The sequence below is a fragment of the Strongylocentrotus purpuratus genome, unplaced genomic scaffold (assembly GCF_000002235.5).
Source record: "Strongylocentrotus purpuratus isolate Spur 01 unplaced genomic scaffold, Spur_5.0 spur5_scaffold_21, whole genome shotgun sequence".
Taxonomy (NCBI): domain Eukaryota; kingdom Metazoa; phylum Echinodermata; class Echinoidea; order Camarodonta; family Strongylocentrotidae; genus Strongylocentrotus; species Strongylocentrotus purpuratus.
The window spans coordinates 13,572,780-13,590,507 of record NW_022145607.1 but is presented as its reverse complement, the minus strand read 5'-3'; the positions used below and the strand labels follow the sequence as shown (position 1 = coordinate 13,590,507).

The window sequence follows — 17,728 nt, the reverse complement described above, 5'->3', positions numbered from 1 at the left end:
AATAAGGTGAGTCCTCTGTAAATATGAATGTTGCTATGTGAAATTGATATCGTAAATTCCACTTGTGTTTCATTAATATGTAAAAAAAGAAGAAGACATAGAAACTTATTAAGCCCTCCTCATGAGGGGAATACTGTTTAATGTGTATACTGTGCATTAGTGTACAACAAAGGCTGTAACCATGTAGTCTTCATGAAGTGTTGTGTACATCTAGACTAGTTTTAAGTAGGCTGTAGGTATGTAGAAAGAAACTTATTGTTGCATTGCTGAAATCTTTAAAAATGATGTGAACATTATGTTATATATGATACCGTTACTTACGTTCTTTTTGTATTTGTATTCTATGTATGAATAGTAGTCATTGAAGTTCTATTGAACATTTTAAAAAGAGAATACAATATGATGTTGGTAAGTTCATTCAGTTTCGATGCAATCTCTGTGTCTGTATTAAAAAAAGAAATCATCAAAAAAAATCAAGCATCCTTTCTGCACGAGCTGCATCTTTTTCATTATACTTTGCATTTCACTTTGCATTTCACATTGCATGTCACAGAAGCATCTGCTTGCCTGCATTTGAAAGTCAAATCTTGCTCTTTGCTCTTGCATTGCATCTTACATTTAAGCCTCTCAATCCCCACTCACTCTCTTCCAATCGACTCCATATAATGTCCATCTCTACACAGAGTACCACTCGGAAAGCAATTTGATTCATGAGACCAGCTACAACAAGAACTGTCACCATCTCCACCCGCACCACCACAACAATCACCACCACCACAACCACCACCACTTACTTACCACCCAAACAGATCACAACCATCACAGCCAGCGACGCCCCACCTCACCCTCCGTTATACCGCTCCGTCAGAACAAGCTCCTGCAGGGTAAATGTTACAAGGAGTACCGCCTTTCACGGTCCATGCCCAATCTAGCTGACGACGGGCAGTTGGTGCTTTCAATCAGCAATGCTCAGGGGCTTTTCCAGAAGGCGCAGCAGAAAGTGCGTGGTGGCCGCAGAATAAGCAGAATAAGCAGTCGCAGATACAGGCGTAAGACATTTAACCATCCTTCTTTGAATCTCATCTTTCTTCATGTCGTCTAATTAGAGACAGAAGGGCATAAACTCATTTCATGTGGAGTTAATGGCCTTCTGGCTCTCAGTAGAGTTCATGTTATTATTTTCAGCTTCACTCTATGTTCCTCCTTTATGGTTGTTCCTTCATTTTTCACTTGTTGATGCTTTCACTTATTATCCTTACAACCTTACCTAACCTTTCCTCCTTATATCTTGTACAGATCACATACTGTATGTCCTAATGCCAATTACCCTAATTCTGTTATCACTTATGTCCAATATTCTAACTTTCTGTCTCGTCTTGTCATGTCCTCATAGCTCCTTTAGTATGATTCCTCCACTATAGCTACTTTATATCCTTTTCCCTTTCTCATACTTTTTCAAATTCACCACTTATCTTCCCTAGATTTTCATGAATCCAGTTTAATACCATGTGCAATTATTGGAAACATTTATTCCATCATTCATGTGGTATTCATGTTCCTCATCACCTTTTAACTCACCTTTATTGGCAAAACTGCAATATTGGTTCCTTATGCTCATCACATCGCCTTACATAGATTGGGGGCGTTTAAAGAAGCATTTATTACTCTACCATTGCCTCATAATTAATCAGTTCAATTTTGCCTCCCAATTAGCAAAACAGGTATTTGGATGAGTTTATTTGCATTCATTAAAAATTTACACATTTTCTTTGGATAGATTATTTTTTGCAAATCAGAATTAAAAGAACATATAACTAGAAATGCAATCGTGTGACAACGATGTGCGTGCAATGACGCTGTGACATTGGAGATAGGTAGGGCGAAAGAAAGGCCTCAACAGTGACCTTGATGGGATGGTAGTGACTACGCCTACGAAGTTTGAAAGAAATTGGGATAGGGGAAAGAACCTAAAAAGGGCTCGCAAGCACTGCGTGCAAAAACCAATGGGATTTGGTACATGTTCGTCATTGCAATAAAGATCGTTCTGGGGACCAAAAGCGTGAACCCGATATGCCCCATAATCAATGCGTGTAATGCATGGGCGAAAAACGTACAGGATCTGTATTATGACCGGAGTAAAATTGTTCTTTCTCTCTCTCTTTATGCCTCTTTATGGGCCGTATTTGGTATCATTAGAAAGAGAATTTCATGGTTGTTATTGTAAACTACTCTTTTTTTTTCTTTGATAATCCTATCATAGCACGTGATGTAAAATAGATTTATAGGACTTAAATGGCCCCCTTGACAAATTTCAAAAATCCGGCCATGAGGTGCCCTGCGTATTGGAACTCAGCATGTCACTGTAAATTTTCAAGGAAAAAAAACGACGTTTAAGGGGCGAAAAGCAGTCTGAAAAAATGACGTCATAGCCGATACGTGTTAGATTCGGGCGGAAACTCGGCGGAATTCGTGTAGTGACCTTTGTTCAAATGCAATTTACTCACAATTTTCTGTGTGAACATATACTATACTTGGTATCATTCGAAAGGGCACTTTATTGCGGTCAGTTTGACACAATTGACCTATGCGCGCAACGTACTGCACGCATTAAACGCGCTATTACGTAATGCATAGTAAATTCATCATTTTTGGCGATAACTTTGCGCTGACTTATTAGAATTTTACCAAACTTGGCAGACAGTTGTCACGTATATGGATACAAATGTATGCCAAGTTTCATGGATGTAGGTATAACGATCGCTAATTTAGAGCAAGTTGAAGTTATTTCTCAATTTTCTTGAAAATGGCGAATTTGGAGGGCATTTTTCGCAAAGTCGGTCAGTGTTAGGGTATATAATTTTGTATATGGCTGGAAAGGGCATATCTTCAAGTATCTAAATCCAAAAAAGGGTATGGGTTTGCCAAGCCATAATGGAGATACGGCCACAGAGAGAAAGCCAATTCCCAGAACTTTAGAGGGCGCTATTTATGTTTTGCACAGCCATTGGAGCATAAAATTTGGCATGGCTATGTGCAATTATGAGATAAGGATACTGTGAGATTTAAACACAAAACGGAATTTATATGAGAAAGTTATGGCAGTTTTAGATTTTTAGGGTTCCATTTTTCAAGAATTTTAGAGATTTTTGACGGAGTCGGTTTCAGATTTGAATTTTGAGTACGTACATGGCATTTTGAAGGTCAAGTCATATGTCGCAGATGAAAGAACATCTCTCAGACTATCTAGAGGAATTTGTTAGAAATTTGTAGGATCTAGGATAGTGGAGATATGAAGGAAGAAAGAAAGGCCTTGAAATGGACCAGAAACGGACAAAATGGCGCCTGGACGGTTATGCATGAGTGATTTCGTAAATCGAAGAATGTAGTGACCTTGATAAGATGTTAGAGATTATGCCTATGAAATTTGAAAGGAAAAGGACACGAGGAAAGTACCTAACTAGGAATAACAAGCACTGTGTGCAAAACGAATGCGATTTCCGGACGATAAGGATAAGGATAAGGAGGAAAAGGAGAATATTAATGGGGCAGAATGTGAACGAAAACAAGGCAATGACGAAGGTCGTCATTGCAAAAATATATTCTGTTGGTTTGTGCATATATGAATGTGTATCATGTTCATCATCACTAGTGAGTGTCATAAGCCCTGGGAGGCCTCAAGAACCCTCAACAGTCTTTGACCAGTCATTGACCTGTCTACATAGCCAGATTTCGACTGGTGATTGTACGCATCACTCTATAGAATACATAACAGCACTCTTTGTATTTGAAGGATACTGTGTTTTTATTAAAACATAGGAGACTTTGTCAGATATCAAGACTCATAAAACAGATAATAAGTTTATAGAGCTGATAAAATGTGGAAATGGCAAAAGATTTCAAAATAAATTGAAAAGGAAAATTGTCATTTTCAGAAATTAAGGTGGAAAAGAAAATATCTATTTTCTTGAACACACTGTTCTTTTGCAGACATTCAGATAACATGTCCTCAACAATCCTATGGCTCTATTCTCAGAATGATCTTTCAACAGAACTCCTACAAACCTTGCCGAGTATCCTTGTATTCCAATGATGGACTGCTATCCTCTTCAGTGATCTCTCCTCTTTGGCTGTCTCTACACAAACCCTCCAGTCAGAAAATGCATGCCTACATTGAAAAAACAGGAAAAATATATACGGACCTACAAATAGTGCTCAGTTCAAGGTGATAATGATGTACCGCATACTCAACTCCTTGGTTGATGTACCAGCTGCGTAATACTTCAATCATGCCTCAACTTCCCTTCGTGGCCATCAGATGAAGATGCATGTTCCATATGCTCGCACTTGCACATATCATAAACTTTCGTTCCTGACACCATCAGACTCTGGACTCTGGAACGTTCTCCCTGCAAGTGCAATCGCCTGTACCTCAGTAGCCAACTTAAAGACACAGTTGCGCTAGGATTGCGCCTGTTCTTTTTAACCGCACATAGATTAGATCATCCACATCACTGTACATACATGTATATATCTGCACAACCCCAAAGTACGAAGATACACCAACAACATGGTGGCCTGTACTTCAACAGAAGAAGTACACTACAAGCAATAACTGTTCATGAGTATACATTATTATTATCATTATTACATGAATGATAAAATGGTAAGCAAATCACTGATTAATCAAATTAATTCTTTATTTTCATAGATGGGTGGAAGGTACAAATGACATTTCAATCTATTACCTGAGCCTCCTAAGATTAACAGCTGCCTCCTTGACTGCTACAACTTGATAGACACCATGCATCTGTTGACAGTGTCGCTGTAACAGAGGGGAATGAAAAACAGTATAAGATTCATACGCACTACCAGTATGTAATGATAATAATACCTATTGTTTATATAGTGCCTTTCCAATCAAGGAACTGGTAAAAGTGCTGTACAGTGTTTCACCCTGTATAATGGCTGTCAATTCATTGACAAATATTTGCAGGGAGAAGAAATGTGCCCCATGCTGGTACTCATAGATTCTATGGAAAAAATATGACTTTTTCATGAAACAGTATCAAAATATTAAATTTGATTCATGAACATGATATTTGTATTCAATACAAATTCAATTCAATTCCCAAAATAACCTTACCATATTTCTTTACAACCAGCAATCTCTCAATACCTTCAAAAATTATCTCAGAACTCACCTCAGCTGTTAATAACATAACTGTAAAGCGCTTTTGAACAAAATGTATATGGAAAATGAGCTATATAAATTATTATTATCATCATAATTTAAGTTGTAAACAGTACTACAAGTTTTGTGTGAGAAAAAAAAGTGGGAATCGATGTAGCAACTACATGTACACTGTAATGTTGAGTAATGATAAAAACATTGCATCATACTTGTATGAGACCCCAAACATACAGTAGTATCAATGTTAGAAACAAACTAGAAACAACAATAGGACTCATTTCAATGCTCCTAACTAGATGACCGGTACTGATACATTATGTAGCCCTTGTGATCAATATCATGACAAATAATACACCTTTATGATCCACAAGACTACACTGTATGTGCGACCCCCATGACCCTTTGTGATCCCTATGGCCCTCTTTGACCCTCTTTGTTCCTCACCTTCCACGCAGTAAAGACCTTTCTCATCTGTTTTCTGTGATGATAGAGATCAGCTCTGCTCTTCTTTACTGCCTTGCATCTACGATGTGAAACATACTGATAAAGGGAAGGAAAAAAAGAAAAAACATTAAAAATGCAAAGAATAGTTGCGAATATGCGTCAAAAACCACAAACAATATGCAAGGAACTAAAAGAAAGCAAGAAGTCATTAAGTTGGAAATATAATAAATTATTTTTTCAGGGAAACTGAATATCTAAATTGGCTATTACCTTCATGAAGATCGATTAGTAAACTGCCCCAGATAGCAAAATAAATATTTTGGTTCAACTATTTTTTATTGCAGATTAACTTTCATGTATCATTTTACATAATAAATGTTCATACACCCAAAACTTAAAACTTGCCAAGATGTAATAATTTTTCCTGAATAAGACATCTTAATCACACACAGAAAAACTAAGCTTTTGTGAGTGAAACATTTTGCAAATTTAGAATTTACTCTGTATGTGATGCACTATGTATGACCTTAAATTACTGTTGAACCAAACACTAAACAAGATCTTTTTAATACCTCTCTCCATTTGTCCCATGTCTTTCTGGCTCTTTGTGTATAATCATGCTGGGCAGCTATCCTCTCAAATTCACTCCTGAAAAGGCAACAACAACCAAATTTAAGAAATTTAAAGTCTCTTTATAAACGGGGAAATTTCACAAAGAAAATACTGTTTAAAATAACTATATTATTAATGTGTAACAAAAGGCATTTTAAATTGTTACATATCGTAAAAAGAAACGTCATATCAAAATAATATAAAAGTACTAGACAGCAGGCCATAGAGGTTTTATATGTCTATTTCTTTGATTTCGTGTCCACCATCTAGGGATTTTGTTTCCTTTTGTTTGATGAAGTAGTATGACCCTCTAAACAACATATATTTTTTCACAAGCTCAATTCTTGCACATTAATGAGTTATTATGATTTTAAGGTTTTTTATAATTATGTTTGTCGCCCTCTTGAGTCCAAAAATGGAAAATTAGACAAAAGGTGTTTCTTTCAACTCTTCTTTTTGATATGTGAGGGAGAATATGATGTAAATCCATGTTGAAAACCTAGCTTCAAATAAAGTATAATGTAAACTATGATTTACATCCTATTCGAGGGACACTCAAAATGTATTTTCCCCTTGCTTTACTGCAAATGTTTCTACTTTATATACAGGGTAACATTACTTCTCAAATTCTATTTCACTAAAATATAATGGAACATGATAAAGGAAATGATATAATAATGATAATATCAAGAATATATTATAGTGATCTTATTATTATTATAATTATTGCAATCATTCCTATTGATATTATAATCATTATTAACAACTATTATCCCCTTTATTACATCGATACACGCTCATCTCAACATCTTTTTTTAATTGTTTTCCCTCTTTCATCCCTCTTTCGCATTGTATCTTTCCATAGCCCCCACACTCCTCTCTCTCTCTCTCTCTCTCTCTCTCTCTCTTTCTCTTTCAAAGTCTCTCCTTTAAACATAGTGTCTCTAACACATATTGTCTCTAACAGTAGTTTCAACAAGATTACTAAAGTATCCACACATGTACACATGTGACATTGTATTCAAATTCTATAATATCGAAAACAATCTGCAGCATCAGAATATGAGTAACTTGATCATGTGAGACATGAAATCGATGATAATAATGTAAAGGAAAACAAAATAATCATTTTCCAACAGGTCTAATATCATGTACTAACAATTACAATGCACACCTTTTCATTTAAATATTTATAATACCTTAATTATAACAGGAGCTCATGGAGGGCAGGAGAATAACATAGTTTCTGCACTTTATAAATCAATATTATATCATATTTATGAGATAGTATATCATGAACATTTCTTTTCTATTCTGTATTTATATTTCCATTCAGCATGTTATTAGAAAAATCAATATCAAAAAAGGTAAAAAGCATCTACTGAGTTACAGAAATCTTTTTATCTTGTATTGCTTGTATCATCAATCGATATTTATAATTTCTTTCAAAAAGATGCAAAAAGCAATATATTGTAAACATATAGTTCTGCAAAGTTTAAATAAAACTGACTACCGGTAGTCCTCTATTGGGACATACATGTACTAGTATTGCATTAGATTCCAATAATGTACCTTGTTAATAAAAAAAAAACAGCGAAACAACCAAAACAGAGAAACAAAAACAAAAGACGACATCTATAAAAAAAAAAATTAAAAAGGGCGATACTCTGGTAATTCCTTTTACAAAACATGTATTTTCTTACAGTTGGTGAGTTGGACATGTATGTGAGTTGACTGAGTTCTACTACAGTGGAAACTGTATAAATATATTTATAACAAACACTTGTATACTGATAGGGGGGGGGGGCAAATAAATTTCACACATGGTTCATTTCTAATTCGATACCAGTAATTTACAAATGTTGCTGAAAAGACATGATTTTCCAGGTTTTTTTTAAATTTTCCTTCACTCCCCCCCCCCCCGCTCATTTATGCTCATTACGACACTGATAACAAAAGTTCTACTTTTGTCAGTCCCAATATGATTTCTCTTATATTTGTTTATATTGGCTACTGATGTAATATAATAATGTACCTGCTTTAACAAGCAAAATTTCCTGGTCCCAATGATCTTGCTAAAAACAGTTTTCACTGTAATTGTAAACATGATGACTATTGATTTTCTAGGACAGGTCAAAGAAATAAAATTGACCGGCTAAAATTGTCCAGCTTCCTTAATGATCAGCAATAACAATACTTTTACGCCTTGCTATCCACAAAACTTAAAGGTGAATGAAAATGTGGAATATCTTGCTAAGTTGCTAGACAAGTTCTTTCTCTAACTTTATGATATATAAACTACATATCTACAGGAAAGATGCAAACAAAATGTTGGGAAAACTTTATAAAAAACTGTATGCAAGAACTTGACCAGAAACGCATCAAAATAATGAATACGGTATTCAAATATTCAGATATGTACTAATAACTATAGAACGTTATCCTATTCTTTTTCTTAACACACTTGAATAAATGGAATTATGGTCACATGGACACCTGCATATGAATGAAATAAGCTGAGTGCCTAGACATTTAGATACAGATTGAGGCGTGTCATCATGTAGCAATTTTTCTGCTCAAGTTCTTTATATATTTTGTTACAGTGCAGTGGCGGATCCAGGGGGGGGGGCCGAAACGGCCGCCCCCCCCCCCCTATTGGCGGCGCAAAAAAAAGGGGAAAAAAAGAGGAAGAAAAGAAGAGAAAAAAGAAAGGAGAAGAGAAGAAAAAAAGGAGAAGAGAAGAAAAAAAAGGAGAAGAGAAAAGAAAGGGGAGGAGAAAAGAAAAGAGAAGAGAAAAGAAACAGAGAGAGAGAAAAAAAAGGAGAAAAGAAAAAGAAGAACCCCGCCCCCCCCCCTCCCTCCCACTCCGGAGTCGGAGGGTCCGAATTTGTGTTCCAAAAATCTCCTATAAAGAGTTACTTTTCACGCAATAAAGTCCGGCCCGTAATACACACAAATCCGGCCCGTACTGACTTTACACACCGGGGTGCATAGAGGGGTGCTTTCAAAGAGAGGGAACATACATGCGCGTACCCTAGATAACAATGAGTTGGTGGGGGGGGGGGGGAGAGAAAATTCGGGTGAAAAAGGGGGAAGTACAAGGAAATAGCGCTAATTTACAGTAACGACGAATAAGGGAAAAACTGTATTCGGGAGATTTGGGGTCATTCCAGAAGGCTTGGCAAACGTTATTGAATAGAGGGGGCCGGGCCGGCCGCATAAAATCTCGAGCCTCGGATTCAAAGTTAAAAGTTATAAACAGCTCTTGCGCTACAAAGTTCATCACTCTTTAGTGAGAAATTTGAAAAGGGCACAATATTTTGGATGTCTTTTAAATAGAAGCTATATACTCAATAGTCAAATTTTAAATTAACGATAGGGCCGCTTCACAACTCTTATTTTGCCCTTCATTTGGATTCAGCTCATACCAACTCGCTTGTGCTTGTAATTGAACTCCTGTTGGTAGTAATCATGGACAGGGGCGGCAATCCTGGGCCCGATAGGGGGACACGTCCCCCAAGAAATTCAGAAATATAGCTAGAAAGAAATATAGCGGAAAGAACGTACATACTGTCCTTAGGGATTTTCTAGAATGCATAATTTCAACATTGCAAAATCTCGCTTGGTCGCTACGCCCCGGCTCTCGCCCGATAACACAAAACTATGATATTACGCTCCCGGCCGTGATTTATCCATGGTTGGTGTAATAGATCTTTTTTTCCTTTCATTTCTATTAACCTAATTGTGTGCTTTCACAATCATGATTGTTTCATTTTCCCTTTAAAGCAAGCGCGTAGCCAGGGGCGGTAGGGGCAGTCAGAGGACATAGGACGAAAAAGGAGCAGACAAAGAAACATTTTTGAAAATTTGACAAGTCGAGAATTACGGTACAACGAATCGTCTTCTTTCTCTAAGAATTTAATGAAATGTCAAAGCTTCCGCGCTTCGATCGGGAGGGGGGCAACTGAATTCAGACAAGGATTAAGAGTCGAGAATGATACAACGAATCGTCTTCTTTCTCTAATATTTTAATGAAGCGTCAGGAGCTTACGCGCTACGCGCGGGCGGGGGAAAACTGAATTCAGACAAGATTTAGATTCGAGAATGGAACAACGAATCATCTTCTTTCTCTGATAATTGTATGAAACGTCAATGCTTCCGCGCTTCGCGCGGGAGGGGGGAAAACTGAATTCAGACAAAGATTTAGAGTCGAGAATGGAACAACGAATCATCTTCTTTCTCTGATAATTAATGAAACGTCAACGCTTCGCGCGGGAGGGGGAAAACTGAATTCAGACAAAGATTTAGAGTCGAGAATGGAACAAAGAATCATCTTCTTTCTCTGATAATTTAATGAAACGTCGACGCTTCCGCGCTTCGCGCGGGAGGGGGAAAACTGAATTCAAACAAGGATTAAGAGACGGGAATGATACAACGAATCGTCTTCTTTCTCTAATAATTTAATGAAGCGCCAGAAGCTTACGCACTACGCGCGGGCGGGGGAAAACTGAGTTCAGACAAAGATTTAGAGTCGAGAATGGAACAACGAATCATCTTCTTTAATAATTTAATGAAACGTCAACGCTTCCGCTCTTCGCGCGGGAGGGGGAAAACTGAATTCAGACAAGGATTAAAAGTCGAGAATGATACAACGAATCGTCTTCTTTTTCTAATAATTTAATGAAGCGTCAGAAGCTTACGCGCTACGCGCGGGAGGCGGAAAACTGAATTCAGACAAGATTTAGAGTCGAGAATAGAACAACGAATCATCTTCTTTCTCTGATAATTTAATGAAACGTTAACGCTTCGCGCGGGAGGGGGAAAACTGAATTCAGACAAAGATTTAGAGTCGAGAATGGAACAACGAATCATTTTCTTTCTCTGATAATTTAATGAAACGTCGACGCTTCCGCGCTTCGCGCGGGAGGGGGGAAACTGAATTCAAACAAGGATTAAGAGACAAGAATGATACACGAATCGTCTTATTTCTCTAATAATATAATGAAGGGTCAGAAGCTTACGCGCTACGCGCGGGAAAACTGAATTCAGACAAAGATTTAGATTCGAGAATGGAACAACAAATCATCTTCTTTCTCTGATAATTTAATGAAACGTCAACGCTTCCGCGCTTCACGCGGGAGGGGGAAAACTGAATTCAAACAAGGATTAAGAGACGAGAATGGTACAACGAATCGTCTTCCTTCTCTAATAATTTAATGAAACGTTAAGCTTCCGCGCAAAGCGCGGGAAGGAGGAAACTGAATTCAGACAAGGATTAAGAGTCGAGAATGAAACAACGAATCATCTTCTTTCTCGAATAATTAAACTATGCAAGGCCAAAGCTTCCGTGCTTCGCGCGGAAGGCGGGGGGAACTGAATTTAGTCAAGTATTAAGAGTCGAGAATGGTACAACATATCGTTTGTTTTCTTTCTCTAATAATGAATGAAAGGTCAAAGCTTCCGCGCTTCGCGCGGGCGTGTGGAAACTGAATTCAGACAAGGATTAAGAGTCAAGAAGGGTACAACGTTTCTCTTCTTTCTCTAATAATTTATTAAGAAACATCAAAGCTTCCACGCTTCGCGCGGGAGGGGGAAAACTGCATCTGAACAAGGATTAAGATTCGAGAATGGTACAACGAATCGTCTTCTTTCTCTAATAATTTAATGAAACGTCAAAGCTTGGCGGGAGGGAGGGGGGAAACTAAATTCAGACAATGATTAAGAGTCGAGAATGGAACAACGAATCATCTTATTTCTCTAATAATTTAATGAAACGTTAAGCTTCTGCGCTTTTTGCGGGGGGGGGGGGACTGAATTCAGAGAAGGATTAAGAGTCGAGAACAACGAATCATCTTCTTTCTCTAGTAATTTCATTAAACTATGAAAGGTCAAAGCTTCCGCGCTTTGCGTGGGAGGGGGTGGAACTGATTTCAGACAAGGATTAAGAGTAGAAAATGGTACAACTAATCCTCTTCTTTCTCTAATAATTTCATGTAACGTCAAAGCTTCTGCGCTTCGCGCGTAATGGGGGGGGGGGGGGGGGACAGCGAACTGCCCAAGTTTTTTGATATCTTTTCTCAGTTATTTTGGTGATAAATAACACTTTCACAAAATACATATTATGCTCAAATTTTTGCTCGCTCGCTTCGCTCACCGTCTAGCCGAATTGTGAAACCAGCTAGAAAATTACTTTTTCGGGCAATAGGCCATATAGCCCCCCCCCCCCCCCCCCCCCCCCCCCCCCCCCGATGAAAATGTCAAAAATTGTACCGATATGGTGCTTCTAGTATGATCTTGTCAGTATTGGTATGTTGAGTTGAGAAAAAAAAACGGTCTGCGCAATTTTCAAATTTCCCCCCCCCCCCCTATTGGAAAATCCTGGATCCGCGCCTGCAGTGTACCACTTTTGTATTACCGGTACACAAATGAGAAAGCCGATATCTAAACAAAATATGAAGAAACGTTTACACAATTCCATACTTGGGATAGCGTTCTCTAAGCAGCTACAAATGGCACTCGGGTACCTGATGATCAGTCCTCTTCAATGTCTGATTCAACACTCTCCATCTTCATCCTTGATATCATGTTGACCACCAATGTTGGAGCAGTTCATCCTGATCCTAGTAGCACAAATCTGTCCATGGGATAGAGTTCGCTAAGCAGCTACATATGTTGACGTCGTTTCTGATATGTCAGTTGTGCTACAGTATGCACTACTTCATGAAGCAACTTCCTATCCTCCACCAACACTTCTCTAGATATGTCATTCACATACACAAGATGACCTTGACTCCCCATGTGTGGTTGAAGAAAGCACAACTGGGGAAAGGTTTTCATGAGGTGTGACTTCAAGTTGCCTGTCTTGTACATGTATGTACTGGCACCAATATCATGAGTTTTCTTCATCTGCTTAATAAACAGCTTGCATTTTTCCTTGATATCGATTATTTTGGTTTTTTGACAGTAGAGCAAAATATGGTGTATGCTTCAGAGTACTTTGAGTCTTCTGTGGTAATGGCTTAAGTGATTGATGGCTTGCTTAAATACCGAGTAAAATCCTTATAACAGGAGGCATGATATTGGACTTTGATTGCCACTCAGTCCTTGTCTTGGATTTGAAGAAGAAGTCCCCAGAAGAAGTCCCATATTCTTGTTGTCTTTGTCCGCCTGCAGTAAATGTGCTGCTTCTATGGTTAAGCATTTGATCAGCCCTTCTTTTCTTCATTTTATGGATACTCTGCAAGTGATAGTCTTGTCCTTTTTACAAAAGACACATATGCTTGGTAGTACATTCTTCGATCTTGCTTGTCACCCCTTTTGGTCTACACATACCCATGCTAGTCTACGTTTTTTTGAAGGGTTGATGACTGCCCTTATTGTCTTTAGGCCTAATTGTCTTCATCTAGAATGTCTATGGTGTTGGCTGGTTGACCAGGGTAGTAGATGCTAAACAAAAGAAAAGAGACAACAGGAAAACAAATTAGAATTTTTCACACGTTTACATAAAAGTTATCTACCGTACTCTCAGATCCTTATTACAGTAGATAACTTCACACAGGCGCGCGCTTGCCTGCAACCCACCATCAGTTGCACTTGTAATGTGCAGCAGTTTGCCGTAAAACCTGTGAAAAAGTGTACACATGTAGGCCTAGATCTACTTATACCAACGTTTTCCCGAAAAATACTCCAAAAATAACAAGAAAATTGACACGAAACAGGTAATAAACATAACAACTTTTAACTCATGATCTTTATTTGGAATTTTGATGAATATTTACTTCATTTTGGGTATGTTTTGGGTATGTTTTGGGTATGTTTTGGCTCAACTCCTCGCCGAAGTTACGGGTCAAATTTTGGATTGACCCTCTACTGCTCTAGACTAGATCTAGACTTCTGAACTAGCGCCACTAAAAGCATTATTTTATTTTTAGTTACATTTTTACTAATTTTAGGCCAAAATTACATGAATATTTCAAAATATAACTGTAGATAATCTATTTCTTACTTACCACTAGGCCTACTAGCCCAAAGTTGCTCTCTCTCTCTCTATCTCTTTTTCATATTGTTTGTCACGCTCTCTATCCTTTGGCTTTGCTTGTCGGTAAAATCTGGCACAACACATTTGATGAAACCCTGCATCGACGGGAATCGGCATTTCACCATGGCCACAGTCATAATCATTCTACTAGATCCTTCCATATGTCAACGAATTATAAAAAACGTGACCATGTTTTATTCGAAAAAGGTACCACAGTAGATTTTTTTGCAGGGAAAATGCACATTAAACACATTTTCCCTCCGTCTACCGGAGTGCACTCGTTATCCGTGGAGGACTGCCGAGAACTTTAGTACACAGGGATAGGTGATGATGGTCAATGGCTTGATACTACACAGAACAGATAACATACAGTGTGATGATAACACCTTTAAATATGACCATGTAGTAAAGTACAGATTTTCAGCACACCTTACCAATTAGAAATCTCTGAAGACAGAGCATATTGTAAAGGCACAATTGTGCATAGGTCTACATTTATGAGCAAATCTAAGCGCTGTAATTTCATTTCATGGTAACAATTCAATTAAAGCCTGTCTGCACTAGTTTGGCCGGGGGGGGGGGTAAGACCTTCCTACAAGGTCACTGACAGGTGGATATCTCATCAAATCAGCTCTCAATTGACATAAGAGAAAGGGGATCATGGGGGACCAACAGGCACCAATTAGGCATTGTTTGCTATATAGAGGGCGCAAGTAGCTACAACTAGTGCAGTTGGGGTTAAAACAATTAAAAGTGCTGGGGTATATACAGGTGCTCATGTTTAACTAGGACCATGTGAAAGTAAAGTTATTTTTCTCTTATTTCTGTAACTCCTGTCTCATCTTTATGAAGTAGATTTCAAATGAGTATATTATAGAAGATGTCTTCATCTCACAATTACACTGGAATATGATGTATTTCATTGTTGTGATGAATGCCAATCCTGTGGATGTCCTGTCACATGAGTATTTGCTACAGAACAAGATTAGAGCTAAGCATTCATGGGTAAAGTGATTAGTATACAAATGATGCATGCGCACGAGTTCTATCGCTGAGTGCGATAGATACACACAGCATTAACGAGGGCAGATAGATTGTATAATGAACGAATGAAAACATGCATCATTTGTTTGATGTGACAAAACTCCTAGATCCTTGTTATTTGATGTAAAAAGATTTCATTCAAGATTGTTTCGTGACAGTATGGCTGACGAATAAATCTCAAGGCTTAATTTAGTGCGCACACATAGATGAGCGCACTTATCTCTATACGCATTTACGCATAGTGCTGCGCAAGAATAGGCCCACACGTAGTATACGCGACCTAAAACCTCTACACGCACTTCTGCGCATCATGTACACGCACTGAAAAAAAAGTGTGATAGAACTGGAAACTATTGCACGCTTTTTCATGAAAAAACATGGGATAGAATTTAGTTGTATAATAGTTCCTGGATTCATACCATCTTTTCTGACTCCTTCAGCTTCGACCTTGTCCTCTCCATCCACTCTGTAAAGAACCTCTTACCCAGTATGCTCTCATGGTGTAGGAAAGCCTGTAGAGTGAAGTCAATTAAACAGAACATGCAATGTAATAAAGTTACTAAGTACAGGTCAGCTAGAATCATATTTTTAGCACAAGAATATCACAAAGAATATAATTTGTTATCCTTTTCAAGGTGACCCAGTCACACCACCTCATATATTTTTTTAAATATTGAGTGTTGGCTATGTTGCGATACAAAGTTTCAGAGAATGTTTATATCAGTTAAGAAATCCAAAGCTATTCAACAGTCCAACCACAGTTATTTTTGTTAAAGCAATACCATCCCCTAACTTCTATTTCTAGGTAAAGACCAACATTACAATTATGAATTTAATACAGAACAGTATATATTATACATGGAAAATTCTCAATCAGCTGTTCATTTTGACCCTGTTTCCAATATCCATTCAAGACAGAGCAAAAAACAAGGAATAATTCAGCGATGCCAGTGTTCCTACTTACCATTCTCTCCATCATCCTGATATCTTGACTCAACTGAAAAGAATGACACCAACGATAGAAGCACCGTCCTAGCTGACCTTCCCTGTAATACACAGCATTCAATGATAAAGATCAACTCACAGTTTTTGACATTCAACATTACAGTTAACGGTATTGCTTGCTTACTTGCTTAAGTCGGGTCAACTGCCCGAGCTGTGATGCGGTATTAAGCCTCATTTTTTTTCTTTCTCCCAAAAATACATAATTAATTTCAGAACATGTTGACAAATGTAACACAAGACCAGAAACATACAGTGTACACATGCACCTGTTCTTAAAATCATTACATAATGCCACTATATAAATGTTATCATACTTACATGCTGTATAATTGAACATCAAATGAATTGAATTGAATGAACTTAATAAAACAAAACGCAAAAATAATTCCCCCTAAAATAATAAGCGCTGTTAGAAGAGGATTAACAGCCACAGAGGAGGTAAAAATATCAGAAACATGGACTATTTTGTTACATGTTAGGTAGCTTTAATAGCTAAATGTATAGTACCACAAAAAAAGCATCCAGAACGCATACTGCATAATTGTCGAAAATCATGATTTTATCACACAGAGGTATAACCACATTGTTAGGATATGGAGCTGGTAAATGCAAATACCACACCTATGAAGCTCAATATTAGCTCAAATTTCATTCAGATATTGTTTTTAAAAAAGCAAATCTGAACAAAACATGAGACTTATATTAAAACTCACCGGTAGAATTCAGCTGCTTGTGCTTGGAGTACCCTCTTCTTCTTCTCCAACTCAGCATTGAGTCTCAGTCTCTGGATGCATCTAGGGAGCAGGTTTCTTCTGGCATAATAATCATCTGCTCGGGCATATTGTTCCTGTATATAAAAAACAATCCAACAGCATTTAGCATATGGAATACATACAGACTCAAATTTTCAAAGGATAATATATTACCTAAATTTTTCCTTTATAGTAATACTCTTTATTATTGGACCTCTCCTGTCACTTGTGAGTTGGCAGCTTCTTTATTTGCCCTCATGTAGGTCATCTGGGACATGTTGGTGCGTACTGAAACATGTAAAGTTAACAATTATTCATACCCTTACTACATATGTACTTACTAAGTTTTGTAATTTGTTAAGTATGTAGAAAATTGATTTGTCCCGATTTATGTTTCTTAAGAATGTGACATATTAACCCTACGCTAACTGGGGGGGGGGGGGGGGGTCTACTTACCGAGTGATACTGAGAGTAATTATTGTAGGGGTGGGTGGAAGGGTCGCTGACATAAAATATAAAATTTTCCTTTCATGACTTTTTTCTTTTGAGTCTTACGCATCTTTTAAAACAATTTTTTCGAAAATCGGACGTATAGTTACAAAGTCACGTGACCTTTTGTCTTCGCACGTCAACCCGAAAATC

General features: G+C 37.7%; 1 protein-coding gene and 1 long non-coding RNA gene across 2 annotated transcripts; both read right to left on the bottom strand.

Annotated features, from left to right (window-relative positions):
• Positions 1-4,068: 4,068 nt before the first annotated feature.
• Positions 4,069-6,287, bottom strand: LOC115928259. The gene is made up of 4 exons (XR_004065984.1): positions 6,208-6,287; positions 5,636-5,731; positions 4,746-4,822; positions 4,069-4,165 (listed from the first exon to the last, which is right to left on the bottom strand). It is a non-coding gene; the product is annotated as an uncharacterized LOC115928259 (long non-coding RNA).
• A 7,348-nt stretch (positions 6,288-13,635) lies between these two features.
• LOC115927867 lies at positions 13,636-17,363 on the bottom strand. Its single transcript, XM_030994162.1, has 6 exons — positions 17,301-17,363; positions 17,048-17,181; positions 16,294-16,375; positions 15,749-15,841; positions 14,554-14,633; positions 13,636-13,693 (listed from the first exon to the last, which is right to left on the bottom strand). Exons 1-6 carry the CDS (start codon positions 17,361-17,363, stop codon positions 13,636-13,638), a joined length of 510 nt encoding a protein of 169 aa, XP_030850022.1.
• Positions 17,364-17,728: the final 365 nt, after the last annotated feature.